General features: G+C 37.8%; 1 protein-coding gene across 3 annotated transcripts in view; it reads left to right on the forward strand.

The window, feature by feature from the left end:
• LOC132117922 (plakophilin-1) overlaps nucleotides 1-18,687 on the forward strand; it is a 50,661-nt gene extending 31,974 nt beyond the window's left edge. For 2 of the 3 annotated variants that reach the window (XM_059527285.1, XM_059527287.1), the window contains 11 exons: nucleotides 2,652-2,989; nucleotides 3,257-3,401; nucleotides 8,342-8,549; nucleotides 8,786-8,954; nucleotides 9,705-9,822; nucleotides 10,276-10,434; nucleotides 12,149-12,316; nucleotides 12,395-12,548; nucleotides 14,858-15,044; nucleotides 15,245-15,329; nucleotides 18,336-18,490. In XM_059527285.1, coding sequence (XP_059383268.1) covers nucleotides 2,652-2,989; nucleotides 3,257-3,401; nucleotides 8,342-8,549; nucleotides 8,786-8,954; nucleotides 9,705-9,822; nucleotides 10,276-10,434; nucleotides 12,149-12,316; nucleotides 12,395-12,548; nucleotides 14,858-15,044; nucleotides 15,245-15,329; nucleotides 18,336-18,416 — 1,812 coding nt within the window. In that variant the 3' untranslated portion in view covers nucleotides 18,417-18,490. Of the gene's footprint in view, nucleotides 1-2,651; nucleotides 2,990-3,256; nucleotides 3,402-8,341; nucleotides 8,550-8,785; nucleotides 8,955-9,704; nucleotides 9,823-10,275; nucleotides 10,435-12,148; nucleotides 12,317-12,394; nucleotides 12,549-14,857; nucleotides 15,045-15,244; nucleotides 15,330-18,335; nucleotides 18,491-18,538 lie in introns of those variants that run through there. The other variant, XM_059527286.1, reaches the window with a different exon arrangement.
• Nucleotides 18,688-23,651: the final 4,964 nt, after the last annotated feature.

Below are 23,651 nucleotides of genomic sequence, written 5' to 3' on the forward strand. Positions count from 1 at the left end.
ACCACTGGCATGGCACCAACATACCTAAACTCACTGGTTAAATCTTATGTGCCCACCAGAGGTTTGCACTCTGCAAGTGAACGACGCCTTGTGGTGGCATCCCAAAGAAGTTCAAAATCACTCCTTTCAGACCTTTTCCTGGACTGTGCCCAGCTGGTGGAATGACCTCCCATTCTCTTTACTCATTTTCAAGAAACATCTTAATACTCATCTTTTTCGACAGCATTTAATCAACTTATACTAGCACTTTTCATTTTCTTGTCTTTACATTTATTAAAAAAAAAAAAAAACCTGGCTATGCGTTCTATACTAGACTAACTGAGACTTGTCATGGCACTTGTATACTGTTGTTGTTCTATTGTTGACCTGACTGCTTCTATTGTTCTCATTTGTAAGTCTCTTTGGATAAAAGCATCTGCTAAATGATTAAATGTAAATGTAAATGTGTGGTGTGTGCCTGCTGCTCTGCTCTGCTCTGCTCTGCTTTTGATGTGCCTTGTTCCTGGCCTGCCTGCCTGTTTTTCCCTATTGGGGTAGTTTTTATTAGTTTTTTTTAAACAAAAAAACAGTAGGGGGGCAAAAACCTTTTCATGGCACTGTATTTCTTAAGGATGGGTTTCATGTAAACAGGAAGTTATTGGAGCGCTCAAAGGAGAAAGGACAGAGTGTGAAAAATTAAATTGTGAAAACTAAGCACTAACACATGTTAGACTGCACCCCATAAACTAGTGTTGTCACTATACCAAAATTATTGTTTCGATACCGATACCTAGTCAAGAATTGCGATTTCGATACTTTTTCGATACTTTTCCTGAAAATCGATAATACACTCTCAAATATCATTGATGTGCTTTATTTTAAAACCGGGACAACATTTTAATCATATAACACACTAAAAAATGAACATATGAACAGCAGATATATTAAAAAATGTTTCTGAACTCAGAAGATTAAAGATTAAAAAGATAAATAATATCAATTTAAGCAATGGCATTCAAGTAAAAAATAAAATAAAAATTTGCAGCAATATCTCAGATATTGTAACTTATTCTGTCAGTTGTGCAACCTTTTCTTTCAGAGGAGAAAACTCAGCCAGTGAGCTTTAATGAGCGTCATCTTTATTGAGCGTCACCTTTTTCTACCAGTTGTGGACCGGCGGCCACAGTATCACTCGTGCTCGCACATGCAGCCTAGTGATGCACGGGTCGGGGTTTTTTCCAACCCGCGGGTCCCGCTTTTATGAAATAATTTGGCCCGCCCCAGCCCGCAAATAAAGTAAAATTACTTTACCCGCCCCGCGCATCGGGGGCATCACGGAAGATACGTTGCTACTAGACTCATATTTCTTGTTCACTGAAGTTGCTCCCTGCACAGCAGCGCGCGAGCTCGGCGCTATTAGCAGCGCATGCGCAGCTCGTGAACAGCTCTGTGAGCTGTTTCATCCTGTCAAAGAGTTACTCAAGATGTGACGGAGCATGTGATTTGTTGAATGTAGTGAATCCATACGCCCTTCACTGAACGAGATCGAGAGATCTTCTCATTCGTGAACGAGCTGAATGAACTGATACATCTCGTTTATGAACGAAATTAATGAGTATACAGGGTCAGTGAGCCAAGCATGTTGATCTCGATCAGCAATCAGCAGAAACAAAAAGCGCAGTTATAGGTGCTGTGCAGATACGCTCGTTTTCATATTTAGCATACAGAACATAAGTACACATTAAATCCCTGATTAATGTGAATATTTTATACGAACTGTCTGACCAAACAATTAAAATGTTAATTATGCAAGAAAACCTCGTGCTTTGTTCATCTGAACAATTTATTTAAACTATTTAATGCGATTATGCACACATTTTAGTAAAGCCACTAATGCAGCCATCTCACTGTAGCGCTTTTTTGCTGCTTGCGTGAGGAGAAAACACACAGACATCAATAGGGAGGCACTGAAAGCGTGAAGTATCGATACTAATAAATTTAGGAATCGTGACGTTTTTAATTTTTCGAGAATCGTGATACTTTTGAAGTATTGGTGCACCGTGCAACACTACCATAAACACAATCAAGCCTAGAAAAAAAAGTCAACCACCCCTTTAAATGAACGAATGAATGAATGAAAGCTTATTTCTGTTATGGAATAAAAAAGGTAATTGCAACATTTTATCTCACAATTCATGCTTTTTTTTCTTCAAAAAATTTTATGTTTACATCTCACAATTAATAGCTCGCAATTGCAAGATATAAATGTATCATTCTTAGAAACTCTGAATTGCAAGATACAAACACAAATATGATAAAGTTGAACTGTGAGATAAAATTTTAATTCTAAAACAAATTTCAGATTTGAGAGATATAAACTTAATTTGGAGGAAAAAAGTTTGAATTGTGAAATATAAAATCGCAATTGTGAGAAAGTTAAAATGAATTACATTTTTGTAATATTTTTAATCTGTGACGGAAAGAAGCTTCCACAACAAACATCACATTTCTATTGAAAATTTTTGTTATGGAAACTAAGGGTCAATTCATAATTATTTTCTGATTTAGCTGAAGTTGTATGCATATAAATACTGATAATAAATATTACTATCTTATTTATGATTTTTCTTAAACCATTAGCATTTATTCTTCATTGCTTTTTATTTGCCCAGACTGGTCGCAGCTTGTCAGTGAAGAACACAGTGAGAAGACAAACCCCGAGCAGCCAGAGGGAGTCTCAGATGAACTGGAATGCACAGTCTCATTCCAACGGGATGAGACGTGGTGTCAGTGACCCAGCCTTGAATAAGGCAGGCGCCACAGTTACCCAGCAGTCCAGGTCTTCAACTGTGCGATATAACTGGGCGACTGGACAATCCATGAGACTCCAGGAGAATAACTTGCCTGCCAGCACCAGCCAATCACAGGTCGCAAGCATCAAACCTCCCCTCAGCCAATCACAGACAATTACGAAAGTCACCACTACCAAGAACAAATCAGAAGCGCTAGGGTGAGTGTGCTGCATCTTGGCTGCAATTTGTAGTTTATTTATCTTATGCGCTAATAGTAGTTTGTAAAAGCGCATTTTCTGTTATGCTTCACTTTTTTTTTTCTAAACATTTATTTTACAGATACCTTGAATCTTCTATATGCTAGTGTGCTTTAAAAAATAATTTTAGAAAATGCACATTTAAATTTTACAGTCTTTTTCATACAGTAATTTTTCAAAGCTATATGACTGTGTTTGTCTGTTACTTGTTTCTTAAACATTGTTCAGTGTGAGTGGTGCTGATGGATCTGTTCCTAACATCACTCTGAAGGAGGCAGTGGACTATCTGTCACACTCAGACACCAGCCATCAGCTGTGTGGAGCTTCATTCATACAGCACCACACCTTCACTGAAGACAGAGCCAAGCAAAAGGTTATCTATCTGTCTGTCCGTCCGTCCATCCGTCCATTTATATCTATCTGTCTGTCTGTCTATCTATATTTCTGTCTGTCTGTCTATATATGTCTGTTTATATCTGTCTGTCCGTATCTATCTATCTATCTATCTATCTATCTATCTATCTATCTATCTATCTATCTATCTATCTATCTATCTATCTGTCTGTCTGTCTGTCTGTCTGTCTGTCTGTCTGTCTGTTTATATCTATCTATCTATCTATCTATCTATCTATCTATCTATCTATCTATCTATCTATCTATCTATCTATCTATCTATCTATCTGTCTGTCTGTCTGTCTGTCTGTCTGTCTGTCTGTCTATATCTATCTATCTATCTATCTATCTATCTATCTATCTATCTATCTATTGCCCCGTTTCCACCGCAGGAACTTTACCCAGGAACTAGGAACTTTGGCCTGGTACTCAGTGTGTTTCCACCGCAGGAACCAGGAACTAAATAAAGTTCCGGGTAAAAAAATGCCCCTCAGAAAGTCCCTGCTGGCGAGGTGGTACTTTTTCAAAGTTCCTGAACTTTTGGGGGCGGGACTTTGCCGCTAAACATCCTGATTGGTTGAGTTCACGCAGCATTGGTTGACTTCAACCACCATTTATTCGGATCAACATTTTCGAAATATTACTGTTATTGTGTCATGAAATGTCATTTTAAAAGTATTTCAGGCGAGAATGTAGATGTTTAAACCTCAAATCTGTGGTTTATTTATAAAGACAGCGCCTATTTAAACATGTGTTTCGCCGATCTCAGAGACGGTCAGCTCGACGCGATCAGCGAGAGCTCAGTCCTCATGTATCTGCCGAGAGCAGCCTCACCTCGGCTAGACCTTCTGATATGTGCCGCTGGCTCTGATGTCTCTTTAGTGGTTAAACATAAAATATAATTCGTTTTGGGTAAATCTAACAGGTTTTCTTTGGTCTGTATTCAATTTATCTATATGTTAAAATGAAAATAAAAAAGCAAATCTATATAATATTTCGTTTCATTGTAATGGCTGTATATCCCTGAACTAAGTACATTTCTGCAGCTGTTATTATGCTTAAATGAAAGCGAAAGGAGGCAGTGGTATTTGATATCCTATTTCGTTTTATTGTAAATATACAGAGAGGAAAATAGTAGCCATGGTCAGCTGACTGAAGTTATCAAGTATATGCTGCTGTTTGCAGATTTCCCGGTTTTGCGTCGTCGCGGACATCACACTCCCGAGTCGAATGCACAAAGTCCGCACTACCGAGAATGCACGTCCAAAATCAGCGTACTTTGTATTGAGAAACTATATTTAGTCTAATAAATAGTCTATTTGCCTAATCTTCCCGGTACACCGCGGTGGAAACGCAGAAAGCAACAGGTCTGGGGGGAAAAAAGTTCCTGGGAAAAAAAGTTCCTGGTACAAATGTTCCGGGTAATTTCGGTGGAAACGCGGCATATCTATCTATCTATCTATCTATCTATCTATCTATCTATCTATCTATCTATCTATCTATCTATCTATCTATCTATCTATCTATCTATCTATCTATCTATCTATCTATCTATCTATCTATCTATCTATCTAAAAGATTCAGAATCAGAATGAGCTTTTATTGCCAGGTATGTTTACACATACGAGGAATTTGTTTTCGTGACAGAAGCTCCGCAGTACAACAGAATGACAGCGACAGAACATAAAACACATAATAAAAGAATATAAAAATACAAAAAATACAAATAAGTAGACAAGGAATGACAATATACAAATTGACAATTGTAGGCAGGTATATTACAAAAATGCAGTTATGTATGTACATGTATATTATGTGCAAAATTTAAGTGTATACTAAGTATGTGTGTTAGATAAATTAAGTGTATGTGTATATAAATATAAAGTGTAGTGTGTTCAGTGTGTATCAGCTGTTCATAAGATGGATTGCCTGAGGGAAGAAACTGTTCCTGTGTCTGGTCGTTCTGGCGCTCAGTGCTCTGTAGCGTCGACCAGATGGCAACAGTTCAAAGAGGGAGTGTGCTGGATGTGAGGAGTCCAGAGTGATTTTAACAGCCCTTTTGCTCACTCTGGATAAGTACAGTTCTTGAATAGAAGGGAGGGTTGAACCGATGATTCGCTCAGCAGTCCGGACTACCCTCTGTAGTCTTCTGAGGTCCGATTTAGAAGCTGAGCTGAACCAGATAGTTACTGAAGTGCAGAGGATGGATTCGATGATGGTGGAGTAGAACTGTTTCAGCAGATCCTGTGGCAGGTTAAACTTCCTCAGCTGGCGAAGGAAGTACAACCTCTGCTGGGCCTTTTTCACAATGGAGTCAATGTGAATGTCCCACTTCAGGTCCTGAGAGATAGTGGTGCCCAGGAACCTGAATGACTCCACTGCAGTCACAGTGCTGTTCATGATGGTGAGTGGGGGGAGTGCAGGGGGGTTTCTCCTGAAGTCCACAGTCATCTCCACTGTTTTGAGCGTGTTAAGCTCCAGGTTGTTGAGAGTGCACCAGACAGCCAGCTCTTTAACCTCCTGTCTGTAAGCAGACTCGTCACCGTCCTGAATGAGGCCGATGAGTGTGTTGTCATCTGCAAACTTCAGGAGCTTGACAGAGGGGTCCTGAGATGTGCAGTCATTAGAGCAGTGGGGAGAGAACACAGCCCTGGGGAGCTCCGGTGCTGATTGTACGGGTGCTGGATGTGTATTTTCCCAGCCTCACTAGCTGCTGCCTGTCTGTCAGGAAGCTGTTGATCCACTGACAGACGGAGGTGGGCACGGAGAGCTGAGTTAGTTTGGGCAGGAGGAGGTTTGGCATGATCGTATTAAAAGCCGAGCTGAAGTCCACAAACAGGATCCTCACATAGGTCCCCGGTCTGTCTAGGTGTTGCAGAACATAATGCAGTCCAATGTTTACTGCATCGTCCACAGACCTGTTTGCTCTGTAGGCAAACTGAAGAGGATCTAGCAAGGGTCCAGTGATGTCCTTCAGGTGGGCCAGCACCAGTTTTTCAAATGACTTCATGACTACAGACGTTAGAGCCACAGGCCTGTAGTCATTTAGTCCTGTAATTTTGGATTTCTTTGGGATGGGGATGATGGTGGAGCGTTTGAAGCATGAAGGGACTTCGCACAGCTCCAGCGATCTGTTGAAGATCTTTGTGAAGATGGGGGCCAGCTGGTCAGCACAGGATTTCAGACAGGCTGGTGTAACACAATCTGGGCCTGGTGCTTTTTTCCTTTTCTGCTTCCGGAAGACCTGGCGCACCGCATCCTCGCTGATCTGTATTGCAGGTGTGGGGGAGAGGGGGGATGCAGGAGGTGTGAATGGTGAGAGTGCTTGATTGGAGAGGTGTTCAGGATGGGTTGCAGGAGCTGTTAATGGTGTGAACGGTTGTTTGGAGAGGCATTCAGGGTTGGTTGCAGGAGTTGTTATTGGTGTGAACGGTTGTGTGGAGAGGTGTTCAGGGCAGGTGATGGGTGTTCTTTCAAACCTGCAGTAAAACTCGTTCAGATCGTCTGCCAGTCGTTGATTTTCCACAGTGCTGGGGGGTGGTGTCTTGTAATTGGTGATCTTCTTTAGACTTTTCCACACTGATGCTGAGTCGTTCGAAGTGAACTGAGTCCTTATTTTTTCAGAATAATTCCTCTTTGCCACTCTGATTTCCTTTTCCAGTGTGTATTTAGCCTGTTTATACAAGACATTGTCCCCCTTCCTGTAAGCATCTTCTTTGGCCTGACGGAGCTGTCTGAGTTTTGCAGTGAACCACGGTTTGTCATTGTTGTAATTTAGTTGAGTCTTGGTAGGAATACACATATCCTCACAGAAACTGATATATGATGTTACGGTCTCTGTGAGTTCGTCCAGATCGGTGGCAGCAGCTTCAAAAACACTCCAATCAGTGAGGTCAAAACAAGATTGTAAATCCTGCTCTGCTTCATTAGTCCATCTTTTTACAGTCCTTAATACAGGTTTAGCTGATTTTAGTTTCTGCCTGTAGGTCGGTATAAGATGAACCAGAAGGTGATCAGAACGTCCCAAAGCTGCTCGTGGAACAGAGTGATATGCATCCTTTATTGTGGTGTAACAGTGATCCAATATATTACTGTCTCTGGTGGGACATGTAACATGCTGTCTGTATTTTGGCAGTTCACGGGAGAGATTGGCTTTATTAAAGTCCCCGAGAATGATTAAAACAGAGTCCGGGTGTTGTTGTTCTATCTCTGTGATGTGCTCAGCGAGTTTCTGTAAAGCCAGACTTACTTGCGCTTGCGGAGGGATGTAAACACTAACCAGAATGAGCGAGTGAAACTCCCGCGGCGAATAGAACGGCTTGCAGTTGACAAACTGCATTTCTAGATTAGGACAGCACATCTTCTTTAACACAATTACATCTGTACACCACCGTTCATTGATGTAAAAGCATGTCCCGCCACCACGCGATTTCCCCGTTGATTCTGCGTCGCGATCCGCTCTAAACAGCTGAAAGCCCGGCAGATGGAGCGCGCTGTCCGGTATGGCGTCATTCAGCCAGGTTTCCGTGAAACACAGAGCAGCAGAGTGTGTGAAATCCTTATTTGTCCGAGAAAGCAGAAGGAGTTCGTCCATTTTGTTGGGTAGAGAGCGTAGATTTGCCAGATGGATGCTAGGCAACGGCGTTCGAAATCCGCGCTTCCTGAGTCTGACGAGCGCGCCAGCTCGCTTTCCCCGTCTGCGCGTCCTGAAGCGTTTGATCTATCTATCTATCTATCTATCTATCTATCTATCTATCTATCTATCTATCTATCTATCAGTATGTCCATCCTACTATATATTTTTCTGTCTGTCTGTTACTAATAATTAATTACATATTCCATATATTTTTGCAATGTTATCGAATACTACACATCATTGTAAATTATTTAATCATAAGTATTGTTTTGTATCACTTAAAGGTTTGTAGTTTGGGTGGGATTCCTGCTCTTATTCAGCTGCTGAAATGTGACAATCCACAGCTGCAACAGATCACTGCCGCTGCCCTGCGAAACGTAGTTTTTAAAGACAACAATAACAAGCTGGAGGTGGAAAGTTGTGAAGGAATAGAGGCCATTCTGACCTTGCTCAGAAACACCAACATTATAGAAACACAGAAACATCTCACTGGTAAGATGTGCCGCTCTCACTTGACTCTTTCCTGTGCTTCAACTTTGTATTGTGCCGTGTGTATTGTACCGTGTGTCATTTGCTGTCCTATGATCTCAGCATATCATATGTGAATAGTTTCCTTTATAGTTATAAGTACGTGACATGAATTGGTTTTGTGTTCGATATAAATGTTTATCAAAAGCTGTTTAAAAAGAAAATGGGGTATGGAGTGTGACCCTTTGATGTCTGTTCAGGTCTGTTGTGGAATCTATCCTCGGCTGATAAGCTGAAGCCAAAGCTGATCAGGAACGCCATGCCGCTGCTTACAGAACGCGTTGTGGTGCCTTACAACTTTTGGACTGATAGCAGCACCAACAAACACACTGACCCTGAGGTCTTCTACAACACCACTGGCTGTTTAAGGTGCGTTACAGAAACTGACTGTAAAAGAACACAGTGACATCTGAACAGATGAGGAATAAAATAATATTTGTTAGCAAAATATAATAACTCAGATACTTTTTTTTTTTTTTTTTTCACTTATAGTTAATCCAAAACTGAAATTTCTGTCATCATTTAGGCACCCTTATGTCATTCCAAACTGTCATTTTTTTGTAGTTTTCATGGAGCACGCACCTGCACACAAAATAATAATTTTTCCATTCATAGTTAAGATTCCTGACAAGAAACTCTAAAATGGCACTGTAAAAGTAACAACAAGAACTATATTTCAAGTTTTATGACTCTGTTCCACAGAGAAATAACAGTACACACTATTGTATGACATGAGGGTGAGTCAATAACTCTTACTTTGTCAAATGCATAATGAAAATAGTCACACTCTATTTATCAAATGATGTCATCTTTAACACCCAATAAACCCTCACACAGGCAATGACTTGAAACACTAAACCACCTAAATGATGCTTTATAATTCATTCATGCTCAATATCAGCAGATTTCTCGGAGCTGTCATGTTGTTTCATGCAAATTTTCTTATCAGCATTGCATAATTAATTGCCAAACTTGTTTTTTATCGAAGGCAGATCACAAAATGTTGACGTGCTTGGGTTGGACAGAAAGAGGATTGTTACACCACAGATTGGCATATATTTAATAATTGTGCAAAATGAATGTCTGTTTTAATGTTAAGTTCTGGCTGTACTCTCGCAGAAACCTCAGCTGTGCTAGCGAGAAGGAGAGGATATCGATGAGGAGCTGCCCAAGACTTATCGACTCGCTCATGTCTTACGTTCAGACTCAGGTGGAAAGAGCCGATCCAGATGACAAGGTTATCATACTTTCATTTTTGCTGCATAATCTCCAAGCATTTACACTACATTGAAAAATATGTTGTCACTGAAACAGATGCCCTAATGTAAAAGAATAATGCTACATAATTAGTGCTAATTAATGATATTGGCACCATTATTTAACACCCAAAAAATGCATGTTTTAAAGCAGGCGCTAATTTGCACTGCTCTTGGTAGATTGTGCTGGTCATTATGGAAATAATTTGGCTGCGTCTGTGTTCTTTAATGTGCACATTGTAAGTAAATCAAATGCAGAATTTTCCACTCCCTTCAGCGCTTTTTTGGAATTGCACTTTAAAGCAAATTCGCCCTGTTTAGTAAATCTAGCCCATAGTTTTAATGTCTACCAGAATACTCATATTGCTAAAATTGTACTTCCTGGTTCTGTTTTTGTTGTTGTTGTTGTTGTTGTTTTGTTGATGGGGGAGCAGTCGGTGGAAAACTGTGTCTGCATACTTCATAACTTGAGCTACCAGCTAGAGAAAGAGGCTCAAGATCACTTCAAACTGTTCTCTTTTCCTGATGAGAAACCGAATGAGAACACTAACAAAAAGAGCCTCTTCAGCCCCAAGAGCACCAAGACCCAGAAGGTACGAGCTGTTCCTGATAAAACGACTAGCATGCAGGATGTTTTGGATGCTGGTCAAGAGATGCTGACTTGACTTAAAGGGGTCATATGATGTTGCTAAAAAGAACATTATTTTATGTATTTGGTGTAATGCAATGTGTTTGTGGTTTAAGGTTCAAAAAACACATTTCTGTACATTGTTTCTCCTCTACACCCCGCCTTTCTGAAACGCGTTGATTTGTACAAAGCTCATCGTTCTGAAAAGCCAGTTGTGCTCTGATTGGCCAGCTATCCAGTGCGTTGTGATTGGCCGAATACCTCAAGCGTGTGACAAAAATGTTATGCCCCTCACCACACTGTGAGGCCATCTGGATGAGACAAAACCAATAAAACCTATTACAAACGAGGCATAGTTTGTTTGTATTTGTGATCAGAGAAACAACAAGCCTACTGTACACTGCTCAAAACTCACATTTGAATCACCAGTGGCAAATTCTTTACATTAAAAAAAAAAATACTAACATACTGTAAGTGAGCATTATTTGTCAGAACAGCTGGCATTGTAGGTTCAGGAAACAGTCCTCTGTAAAATGTGCTGAACACATCTGAATATTTGGGTTGAACTGTTCCAGGACAGTGTTGTAAATACAACTTAAACATTGATTTCTAGTTGTGTCCTCTTTTGGAAAGCCAAACAAAGTAGTTTCGCCTTCACAACGAAACACACAGAGACTACAACATGGTGGCGGTGGCAACAGCGAGAATTAAAGTTACGGCTTCTTTCTTTGCGTGATTATACAAATCTTCCCACATAGTGATGTAGACATGTGGGGGCGTGTTTAAACAAGGTGTTTTGGGGGGCGTGGACTAGTCTTATCTTTTATAAAGAATATATTTGGGTCTTTGTGTTTGAGACTTTAGTCTTTGCAACTTTAAGGATCTTATCTATTCATGAACAGCTTGTATCATGCCAAAGAGAAAGGAAAACTTGAAATTGCATCATATGACCCCTTTAAAAGAGAAGTTAACACAAAAATAAAAGTCTCATTATTATATTCCAAATGCATATTAATTTCTGTATTCTGTGGAACACAACATGAGAAATATTACGCTCCTGGAGCTTTGAAAGGTGTCTTTTGAAAAGTTTTAAACAACAAAACAAATATTTGAAATGAATGTAGTTCCCAAAAAATATTAAGCTTTTCAACATTGATAATAATCAGAAATATTTACTGAGCAACAAATCTGCATATTAGAATGATTTCTGAAGGATCATGTGACACTGAAGACAGGAGTAATGATGCTGAAAATACAGCTTTGATCTCCGGAATATATTACATTTTAAAATATATTCAAATAGAATAATAATATTTCACAGTATTACTGTTTTTGCTGTATTTTTTATCAAATAAATGCAGTTTTGGTGAGCATAAAAGACTTCATTCAAGAACATAAAATCTCACTGGCTCCAAAGTTTCAAAAAATAAAAAAGCTAATTCACACAGGTTTGGAAAGAAATTAAGGTGAATGAATGATGCCAGAATCATAAACTTAGCATGAAATCATCCTTCAACCAGCAATACTTTTTGGTAATTTCCATACACCCAACAAACATGGAAATTCATACCATTAATAATAAAATTGGGCTATTCATATTAACCACACAGTATAGTTTAGGCAGCAGTTTCACGTTTGAAAGCCATCTTTAATACATTTACAGTGTTTTTTGTTACAAGGAGTTCAACTTTCCAGCCATGGAGAAGGAAGATCCTAAAGGAGTGGATTGGTTGTACAACCAAAAGTCGCTGCAGATGTATCTGTCTCTGCTGGGCTTAAGTCAAAATGAGGCCACTCTGGAGGCATGCTGTGGAGCCCTGCAGAACCTGACCGCTTCAAAGAGCCATGTATGTACACATATACAAATATACATGCAACTGAACTTAAGGAAAAGTTGTTCAACTTGTATTTTGACCCCTGCATAGTTGTCCACTCTGATGAATCAAAGCATCATAGAGAAGCTGCAAGGCCTGTCTGTCATTTCACCCCTGCTGATATCACAAAACCTAGGCCTGCAGAAGACCGCCGTGTCCTTGGTGGGCAACATGTCCCGGGTGTCATCTCTACGGGGTACTATGGGTAAGAGTCTTTTGTAACTGTAGAGCGTCACTACTACAGATAAACTATGAAAGAGTGTTGTCAGTTCTGTGCTCTGTGTTGTGTCTGTTAAGAAACTTCTGCACAAGCACAAGAACAAACAAGAAAATGTCATTTGAGGTGAGTGTGCTGTAAGTTAGTCTCCTGGGGCCGGTTGCACCAGCTGGACATACACCTGGTTGTAAGGCTTGGCTGGACATAAAATGCACTCAAAGTCGTGCGTAGCATTTATACCCATTGCACTATATATCCATTTCGGAGTAGTGCTACTGTACGTCTGAGACTAAATCTTATGCCTAGTCATAGGTGTAAAGTGAAAAGTCATGATTTGCTCGAACATTATTCACTTTAAGGATTCACTTCTGTTAGTTAATTCTTATTGCAGATGTGAACTGTAATGTTTATGGTCTTGTCTTTTTGGGCAGGATAAGCGATATCAATCACAATGCTCTGTATGGCCTACCACACTACTGACAGTAATTGAATACAAAATATATTTTTGTACAGCATATTACATATGAACTGGGACTATTAAAAGAAACTGAACCATTTGACATCTTGCTTGGAAGGACATATTTCATGTCTTTAATTCCATTCAAAACGTGTTTTTTCAGACGCCAGTAAAACACAAAATGTCACGGAAAGTCACATTTACCTCAGGAAAGACATTCATTGTACATAAACTTGATAGTTAGCTATAAAAAATAACTCTTGGGAGAAGCATTGTATTACATTTTATTATATTTTACTTAACCTTGATGAAATCTATTGGGAATGTGCAGGGAGACTTTAGATTTAAAAACATGCACTTGTTAGGAAATGTTTACTAAATTAAATATAACATTAGTTAGAAATTGTATTTATTAATTTATATATTTTATGTATTTTTATGTTTTATACATTATGTATACAAGAAATATGCATTATATTAATGTAAAGAAAATTACCTGAAATATTTTGTTTGTTTGTTTGTTTAAATATTTATTAAATTATTAAACATGAAAAAAATAACATTATGTATATAAGAAATATACAGTTAATTTACATCAAGGTCAGTTAAATGAAATATATATATATATATATATGTCATGTAAATGTAAATGTTTTATTGCTTTTAAGCAATATTTGTTTGTTTGCTTAAGTAGTAACAATAATTAATTAATATTGAGGCCAGTTACCTAAAACATATGTCATATGCTTTTTTGCAACATTTATTTATATACTTACTTGCTTATTTATTTCTTTACAATTAATTATTTTTTGGGCCAGATACTTAAAAATACATCAATTGTAATAATTGCAACTATGCAATAGTAATTATGTATACAAGAGAAAGTAATTAAAGAGATAGTTCACCCAAAAATGAAAATGTGATGTTTATCTGCTTACCCCCAGGGCATCCAAGATGTAGGTGAGTTTGTTTCTTCAGTAGAAAACAAACTGAGATATTTAACCCAAACCATAGCAGTCTATCAGTCTTATAATGGAGGTGATTAGGAATCACGGCTAAAACAAACAATAAAACAAGTACACAAACAAAACCAAACTAAACCCTGCGGCTCGTGAAGATACACTGATGTGTAAAGACCCAAAACGTTCGGTCTGTGCAAGAAACTGAACAGTATTTATGAGTTTTATGTTTTTTTTTACCTCTAATTCACACAGGCAAATGAGGCATCTTCTTCTTCTTGCTTTACAGCGGATCACAGACTTATAAGTTCACTCTCAACATCTCTCAAATGGACCATTGACACTCTATCTACAATCTCAATTGGGAGTGTCAATGGTCCATTTGGAAGATAGGTAGCGGTAATGTCTGCAATCCACTATAAAGCAAGAAGAAGAAGACACTTCACGTGCCCGCTGCTGAGAATGCGCTCAGGAGAGTTCTAACAGTTTGGATATTTGTGAATCAGAGGCACATGAATCAATGTATGTTTTAGCCGTGATTCCCATCCACTTACATTATATGACTGACAGACTGCAACAGTTTGAGTTAAATATCTCAGTTTGTGTTCTACTGAAGAAATAAAGTCACCTACATCTTGGGTGCCCTGGGAGTAAGCAGATAAACATCACATTTTCATTTTTGGGTGAACTATCCCTTTAATATTAAGGCCAGTTACTTGTATTCCACCAGTGAAAATAAATAAAAAGCCAAAGCATCAGGCTTGCAGATTAACAAGGATCATACAAAATGAAATATTGTTATACACAGTGTACTGTACTTTACTTGAACATTGCATCAGTTTATTGATCCCCGATGTCCGTGATGTTTTTGTCAACCACAGCCAAGCAAATTCTTCGCAACGTCAGTGCTGTTCTGTCGTCTGTGACTCCGAACATGGTTAGGTCTGACAGCACCATTGCTACAGTGTGCCGTGTGATGAACACACTCATGCTGGCAGACCCCGACACTGCCAAGAAGGTGATCGACACCAAACTCGTCGACTCTCTGAGCATGCTAAGCTCAAATACGTAAGTACTTCCAAAGAAAAATGCATGTGTAAAAGTGAAGCTATGTCATTAGCAAGCTCATGCTTGATGTTTAGAGCAAAGAAATCAACAAATTACTCCATTTTTAAATAACAAGTTTTACGATAGCCACCCATGTTTGACTCTGTAGGAAGTTGATGTGCATTAGCAGATACCCTGCTGAGAATCTCTGTGTTTTGCAGATCATTTGACACAGCCAAAGTAGCTGCTGCAGTTCTTCTGAGGAGTATGTGGGGACAAAAAGACATCCAGAATGTGCTGAAAAAGGTAAGACTCTCCTGCCTCAGCATTTGAAAACTGACATTCATCACATAATGAATCTCACGAATACAAACACATTTTTTCATTAGAACTGCATTGTTAACAACACACCTAAGAATCGCTTGTTCTAAGCGGTTAATCACAAGATGCTGTTAATGATTTCAGAGGAAGAGTGAAAGTATATTTTCACAAATATTTCCTCATTCTGAAATGATTTATGATGGAAGGGCAAAGAAAAAGGAAGCAGCATCTGGTTGTAAGAAAGCAGAGAAAGCAGGGTGTGGCAGGGTGTGTTCACTTTTTCTTCAATGTTTTTTTTTTTCCTGCTTTGAGGGAAAATAAAATCCCCAGGCTGCGATCAATCTTTCTGTCTGTATGCTAGTTTACACATCAAATAAGACTCTCATTCGCTTGCATGAATAGTCTTCACACACACACACACACACACACACACACACACTTCCAGGCCCTGACATGTACTCCACCCAACCCTGGAAGAGATTCAGCGGGATAAGACAGGAATCCAGGGAAACAAGTTCTTTCTCTCTGCTTGTTTAAAAGGGCATGGCAGAGCAAACGCTTTTCACACAACACACTCCTCCTAACATGACCCTCCGACACCTACTCACACACACACACACCCACACACTGAATCGTACAAACACATTCAAACATACTGTACACTATACCACACTGACTAATAATGATACATGCTGTGTATATTTTTTTTGATCACATAAAGCTGATTTAGATCTTTAGGCTTACATTGCTATAAAGCTGACTGAGCCACATTAATCTGAGTTTTTTCTAAAGCAGGCTTGAGAAGCAGCTAATTTTATCATTTGTTTGTATTTTAGTAGCATGAGGTCATGTAGCTCCGCCCACACTGACATCTCATCGGGAACAGTCCAAAGCACACATAACAATATATTACACATCAGATGTATGTGTGGCTTTACAGTGTGGAAACATGCACCATATTTGCAGTCAGCTGATATTAGAGATTTTTAAATGTATCAATATATAAATATGAATTGATATTTGATTCTGCTCATTTCCCTAATTTTTGCTTTTAAATGACCTTTGTTGTCATCTAGTTCTTATTTAAATGTAATCTTTAAAAGCCTTAATAATTTAATAACACTGTGAAACGTAATATTTAACAAATCTTAAAACCAATATGCATACTGTAAATTCTAATGTTGTGATGCAGAAATGTGCATTTATAGTTATTTGTAATAACAGGAGAATAATAAATTATAATAATATCATGTTTCATGCATCATTAAATCTTAATTCTTATTTTATTGGAAAAAAATGTTGATAAAAATGTTGTTGATAAACTCAAGGTCGGAAATAAATAAATATACAAATAAAAAAATAGCCATTGTTTCATAAATGACAGATGCTATTTATTTATTTATTTGCAGAACAGAAGATGCAGGGATGTGTAATTAATATATATATATATTTTAGGGGTGTAACGATACGCGTATTCGTATTGAACCGTTCGGTACGAGGCTTTCGGTTCGGTACGCATTATGGACCGAACGGTTCGTTGGACTAATTAATTATATTTGGAAAAATAATTTTTTTTTTGAAATATAATGATATACGTTCAACAAGGTAGCCCAATAACCCAAACGACGTAACAGGCAACGCCCCTGACACCCCCGAAGAAGAAAAAAACACCAACTAATATGTTTGTGTTAGGCTACTAAGTCAGGCGCTCGCTCACTCAGTAATACACGCTGAAGGCTCGTTGCAAAATGGCCAATGTGTTTAACAGACCAGAAATAGAAGATCCTCCAATAACCAACAGGTCTGGTGTTTGGGTGCACTTTGGATTCCCTGTAAGCTATAATGGTGATGGCAAGAGAGTGGTGGATAAAAAAAACAATGATATGTCGCATCTAGGGTACACCAGCGGGAATACAAAAAAAAACAAACACCAGCGGGAATACTTGAAACATGTCAACTCATTTACACCGACATCACCTTAGTTTGTCAGTATCTGGGAAAAGACGAAAAAAAGGAGAAACATACACGCAACAAACTATCCCCGCAGCATTTAGACAGACATTTCCAACGGATTCAAACAGGGCAAAAGACATCACCACGGCGATTGGTAGGCTACATTTACATTATAGCCGTGCATATGAGACCTTACTATTTACCATTGATTCTATCATCACCATTATAGCTTGCAGGGAATCCAAAGTGCACCCAAACACCAGACCTGTTGGTTATTGGAGGATCTTCTATTTCTGGTCTGTTAAACGCATTAGCCATTTTGCAACGAGCCTTCAGCGCGTACTGAGAAGCGAGCGCCTTACTCTGTAGTGGAAAACGTAGGTTTTAAGAACATGCTTAATGTAATTGAGCCCCGTTACAATATTCCTTCACGAGCCCATTTCAGACAGACCATAATTCCTGCTTTGTTCCAAAAAACATAAGGCCTTTAGAGAACCAATTGAGTAAAAACACACTCAATATAAAGAGTTATAGAGTTCCATATAAAAAGTTACATCTTTGTATTTGTTCATAATTAATATAACATTTTCATTTTTTTTTTATAAGGAGCTGTTTTTGTTTTATACAGTATGCTGCTAAGAAAACACCATAGAAGATGGGTAAAGAATAGCTCCATCATTGTTCAATGTAAAAAAAAAAACATACTTTGTTAGTTTTAATAAATAAAACATTTTTTAAAAATCAAGGAAATTTATCTGCCAATTTTTTCTTTTTGCTGTATCTAAAACGTACCGAACCATACTGAACCGAACCGTGACACCAGTGTATTGTATCGAACCGAACCGTGAATTTTGTGAACCGTTACACCCCTAATATATATATATATATATATATATATATATATAGTGATTCAGTGTAAAGCCACCACATGTATTTGTTTCTGAGAGCTTGCACACAGTGAATTGTGATGGTAATGCTTGTCATTTTGAAATGAAAACGATGCTCCATTTATAGTTTTGATATTTTATTCTTTTGTAGCAAGGGATGAACAAGGACAAGTTTGTAAATACATCCACTACTACAGCATACAAAGAAGCAACACGCATGGATGGACACTGAGAGATGTGCAAGTGAGTGGAAAGACATTCGCTTTTACTTTATTTTATTTTATTGCCTTGATTCTGATAATTATTTTACTTTTACTTAAAAAATATACTTACTTTTTTTTACTTTTTTTTTAGTTTTGCAGTGCTGCAGGAAGCCACAGAGTTTCAGAGAACTGTCCTGCTTTCATATATTGCAGGACATTATTGGTATATGCAGTACACATTGTAGATTTAATGGGATTCCTGCAATTTTAATTACAAATGTGTAACAAATTTGACTATTACACTCTCAGAGGGCTAAAATGAAAAAAAAGACCCTTAAAATATGATAAACAGTTTGTGTGATGCTATATTCCAGATGATTTGTGTGAAGAACAGAGCAAGAACTGACCAAAAGTAAATATCCTTTCATATCTCTTCAGTAGAGTGGTTCACAAATCTGTGACTCCGACTGATTCGTGCATGGTCTGAAATTTAGCACACAGGTCATTTGGATGGCTTTTATGATATTTTAATGGCACTTTTCAATAGTTTTTAAACTTGACATCCACTGAGGGGGGAATAATCAATCCCTGTTTCTGGTATGAACGGTGATGTGGCTGCTGTACTGCTAGTACAGGCCTGTTTAGTGCCTAATACACATCTACTATTGGGAAAGAGTTTGTACACTTATACTTAACAAACTTGCACTACTGGTCCACTCTTCCTCTGCTGCTTTCCTTCCTCTGTCCTCCTGTGCTGTATAATGGGGATTATAATACATGTTGGATAAAGCTTTTGCATTTTGGTGCAATGAGGCCTGAATAGTTGTCAGTTTCTAAACATGCTCTTACGTCGCAGGTGTTTCAATGTGATTGAAATAATGTCAGTTGTTGTATTAATGTTGAAAGAAAAACATTGCAACAATGTTAGTACTTATTAAAATTAAGTTGGATGAAAAGTAAGATGTTTAAAAAATGTGTGATTCATCATTGAAATGCCAGTCAGATTGGAGCTTGATGAACTTTCAGTTGCATTCGCAGCTCTGGATGTTTTGCCTTCTTCAACTTAAGTGGAATGAATGCTGTGTTAAATTCAGTTCTCACCTACTGTAGAATCAAAACCACCTTAAACTTTTTTGTTTCTGTTTTACATTGTAAGCCACACATAATTCTACTGTAAATACATTATACTACAAAGACTAAGCACAGTTGAAAGGTATATATGCAGCTTTAGATGTGTCTTATGTTCCTTCTTGGCAGTGTAAAGATGTTTCTGGCCTTTTGGGTATGGATTCATTTTAAGAGATTTAATGCTAGATGCATTCACTTGAAATGGGTAATAATTTTTCAGAATTATAATGAACAAAATAAAATAATATTTTTGTTAGTCTGACTGCTGCTTAGAGCGGTAAATGCAAAATTATTTGTTTTCTAGATATACAGTTAAATAATATTTTGATTGACATCCTTTTTTTAAACCAAACTTGCTTTTTCTGTGTGCTGTTTGCTAAATGTGTGTGATATTGTATTTTTGTGAGGATTATTTTTATTTGACTTTTGTTTGGATGGAATGTGTTTAAACGTGTCTATGCTTGAGGGTAAATGTATAGATTTTTTCCCCACGCATTTTATTATGCTGTCAAAACGCAAAAAAGAAAAGACAAACAAAAGAAAGAGAAAATAATAAATAATAATATTTTTGTACTAAAATATTAGATGTGGCTGTGTAAAATTTAAATTTTCATCTACATGACCAAAATGTGCATTTTAATCTTGCATAGAAATAACTAATAAAAGTGCAACTCAACAAGAAATGCTTTATGGTGTGTTGCTTTAATGAGTATTTTAACCATGCATGTTAAAGGTACAATTTGTAAGATATTTACAGTAAAATATCCAAAAACCACTAGGCTAGTGTTATATATTTTGTCCAGCTGATTACTAACAATATCTTTAATGTTTTCAACTACTTGTAAATCATGAGAAAATTCCCATTCTGAACAGTGACACGGGGCAGTGCAGTCGCCTGTCAATGACATTAGTGACCCTTTGTTACCGCCCAGGGGCGGATCTACCGGGGTGGCATGGGGTGGCAAATGCCACCCGAAAGCCTTGCCACCCCTGCGGCCACCCCAGTTGGCATCAACAAGTTAAAAGTTATGGCCAATTAGAAAATTTACGAGCGCGAATCTCCAATGTCCGACTGCAGTGCAGCACTAGAGGACACCAGAGCGGCACGAGATTGATTAGTTTGGAAAAGTTTCTGAGCGCGCGAAGCGAGGGAACACAGGGGGAAAGAGGTATAAATGGATTATCTATCTATAAAGAAATTAAGCTATAATGAAAGCACAGTGCTAGCATAGTTGTAATGTTGACTTTGAGATGATAAATATCAGGTTGAAGAACGTTATTTCGCTAACTAACGTTACAGTGGTGTAGTTTACTACGTTAATCCATACTACGTGATACGTGACCCACTTTTAAAAAGCGTGAGGATACGTAACAACTTTGTTTTGTGTCTGAACTTTCACAATTTAATTCATAAATTCACCCGTCTGTGTTTGAAAAGCGACAAGGATTGAATCGCGGAAATCAGTCACAAATAGAAGTTGCTTCCTAATAATAATTCCGCCATTTTTGAATGAATAAATCAAAAGTAGGGCTGTCCCTTCCCAGCCGGCATTTCAACGTTGAAACAACGTCAGGTAGGCCTACCAGGGTTGAATCAACGTTGAATTACCTTTCGATTTTGCAAATTGGATCAACGTTGAAATCACGGCGTTGATTCACCGTGGAAATCGCGACGTTGACGCATGGTTGAAATCACGACGTTGATTCACTGTTGAAATCGCGACACTGTTTCACCGTCTTACCTTCATCACGGGTGAATTACGGTCGTTCTGCAGACCTTGGATTAACGCTGAATGAGGTGTTGATTTTGAAAAGTTAATCAACATTGATAACACAATGTTGTTTCACCGTCGTACCTAGCACCATGTATAAATACACACTTGTATGTTCAATTAGATCCTAGTTTGCATTTAGATTAACAGTACATGACAGTGATTTACAATCAACTTCAATAAACTACCACATGCTCAAAATTGTTTAACAGCAGTTTTATTTTGGAAACATACCAGAACTGATGAAAATAATCACAAACTTTATTTTTGCAGAGTATGCATGGATGTATTGTTAAAAACATGTAGTAGAACAATCCAAATACAATAATATTCAAAGGTTTTTGTAAAATAATTTGGCATATAAATGCATATTTTTTGCGACACTTGCAAGGGAAACCCCTGTACTTTTATGACTGAAACAAGTTGATCTTTTATTTTGGAGGAAAACTACAGTTTCTGTAAAAAACATGTTTTAGTAATGTGTCTCATGACAAGAGATGTGCCGGACTGTGTCTTCTTTAACGTGGGGCATGCAGAATGAGATTTCTACCAAAGGGGACTCTAAAATTTTCGAACCAACAGCCTCGTGCATATAGTGTGGTTGTGCTTCGGGTGATCCTTGAAAGTGTCCCAGCACTAGGTCCTTTCTGACGCCGTCCCCTCCACTCTCTCCCACTTGTGCACTTTCTGTATCGTCCTGTAAAACATTTACATTTAATCATTTAACAGACACTTTTATCCAAAGCGACTTACAAATGAGAACAATAGAAGCAGTCAGGTCAACAAGAGAACAACAACACTACACAAGTGTCATGACAAGTCTCAGTTAGTCTAGTATAGAACGCATAGCCAGGTTTTTTTTTTTTTTTTTTTTAAATATGAAAGACAAGAAAAGAAGGGAAAGTGCTCGTATTAGCTGGTTATGTGCTGGCGAAAAAGATGGGTCTTTAGATGTTTCTTGAAAATGAGTAAAGACTCAAAGCTGTACGAATTGAGATTGGGAGGTCATCCACCAGCTGGGCACAGTCCAGGAAAAGGTCCGTGAGAGTGATTTTGAACCAAGTACCACTTCAGAAAATATTTGTTATTAAATCTTATGTTCCACCATAATGACCAACATTAAATTTCAGCAGCATAGTAGGCCAAACTATTCAGCTACAGCTCTACAGTTAAAAAATGAGGCAGTTTTATTCTAATAAGAATATTTATTGTTGTCAGCCACTTAACCATGGGAAATACAGTGTGAACATTAACACTACACTGTGCTTACGTACAGGTAAATGAAAACTTAAAGTTTAAATTAAAATGCGTTATAACAAAAGTTACATAACTTTACTGTACATTAACTGTAAGTTACTTAAATGTACAAAAAAACTTACTCAAAGAATAAATTAAAATGAATTAACATTAATATTTAATTTAGTGATTCCCGTGTAACCATTAGAGAAGGATCTGACACTGAGAATCACTGCTTTAAACAATCCTAATTCATTTTTAAATTCATTTTCATTAATTCATTAAAATTGTACCGACATTTGCACTTATATGTTTCAGAAAACACTTTGAAACTATTATTAGAATAAAAACATATATAACACACCTAATGCATCGGATTCATATCAGGGAAATTTGGAAAAATCTCTAAAAGACAGACATTAACACATAATTTACCAGCAACACAGTAGGTGAGCAATTAGCATCTAACTTGATCATCTGTGATAAAGCAATGCAAAAATACACACGGGTATTTATTTATCTTCTGCAGGTTACATGTCCTTTAAGCTACCCATTTGTAAACTCTGGTTATACTTTACTATTTTCAAAAGATAATAAAGATAGCGATTTTCTTACATTAATTGATATTGATATTAATTGCTAATGAACTTTAGTAATTGTATAAGGTGGCGTGAACACAGATTTTGGATAAAATATTTGTCATTGTTTGCAGACAGTAACCCCATCCAGGAATTGTGGGTGGGGGGAGTGCATGTACAGTTCTCTCTCCACCTTCAATACCACGACTTAGGTGCCCTTGAGCAAGGCACCGAACCCCCAACTGCTCCCCGGGCGCCGCAGCATAAATGGCTGCCCACTGCTCCGGGTGTGTGCTCACAGTGTGTGTGTGTGTTATCACTGCTCTGTGTGTGTGCACTTTGGATGGGTTAAATGCAGAGCACAAATTCTGAGTATGGGTCACCATACTTGGCTGAATGTCACTTCACTTTCACTTTCACTTTCAAACAGTGAAACCACATAATAAATAGCTGATCTACAAACATTTCTAAATTCATGTAAAACACACAATTTTTTTTTTATTATTATTTGTAAGTTAATTTATATAGTCTATTGTTAATTCTACAGTAG

The sequence above is a fragment of the Carassius carassius genome, chromosome 37, assembly GCF_963082965.1.
Source record: "Carassius carassius chromosome 37, fCarCar2.1, whole genome shotgun sequence".
Lineage (NCBI taxonomy): Eukaryota > Metazoa > Chordata > Actinopteri > Cypriniformes > Cyprinidae > Carassius > Carassius carassius.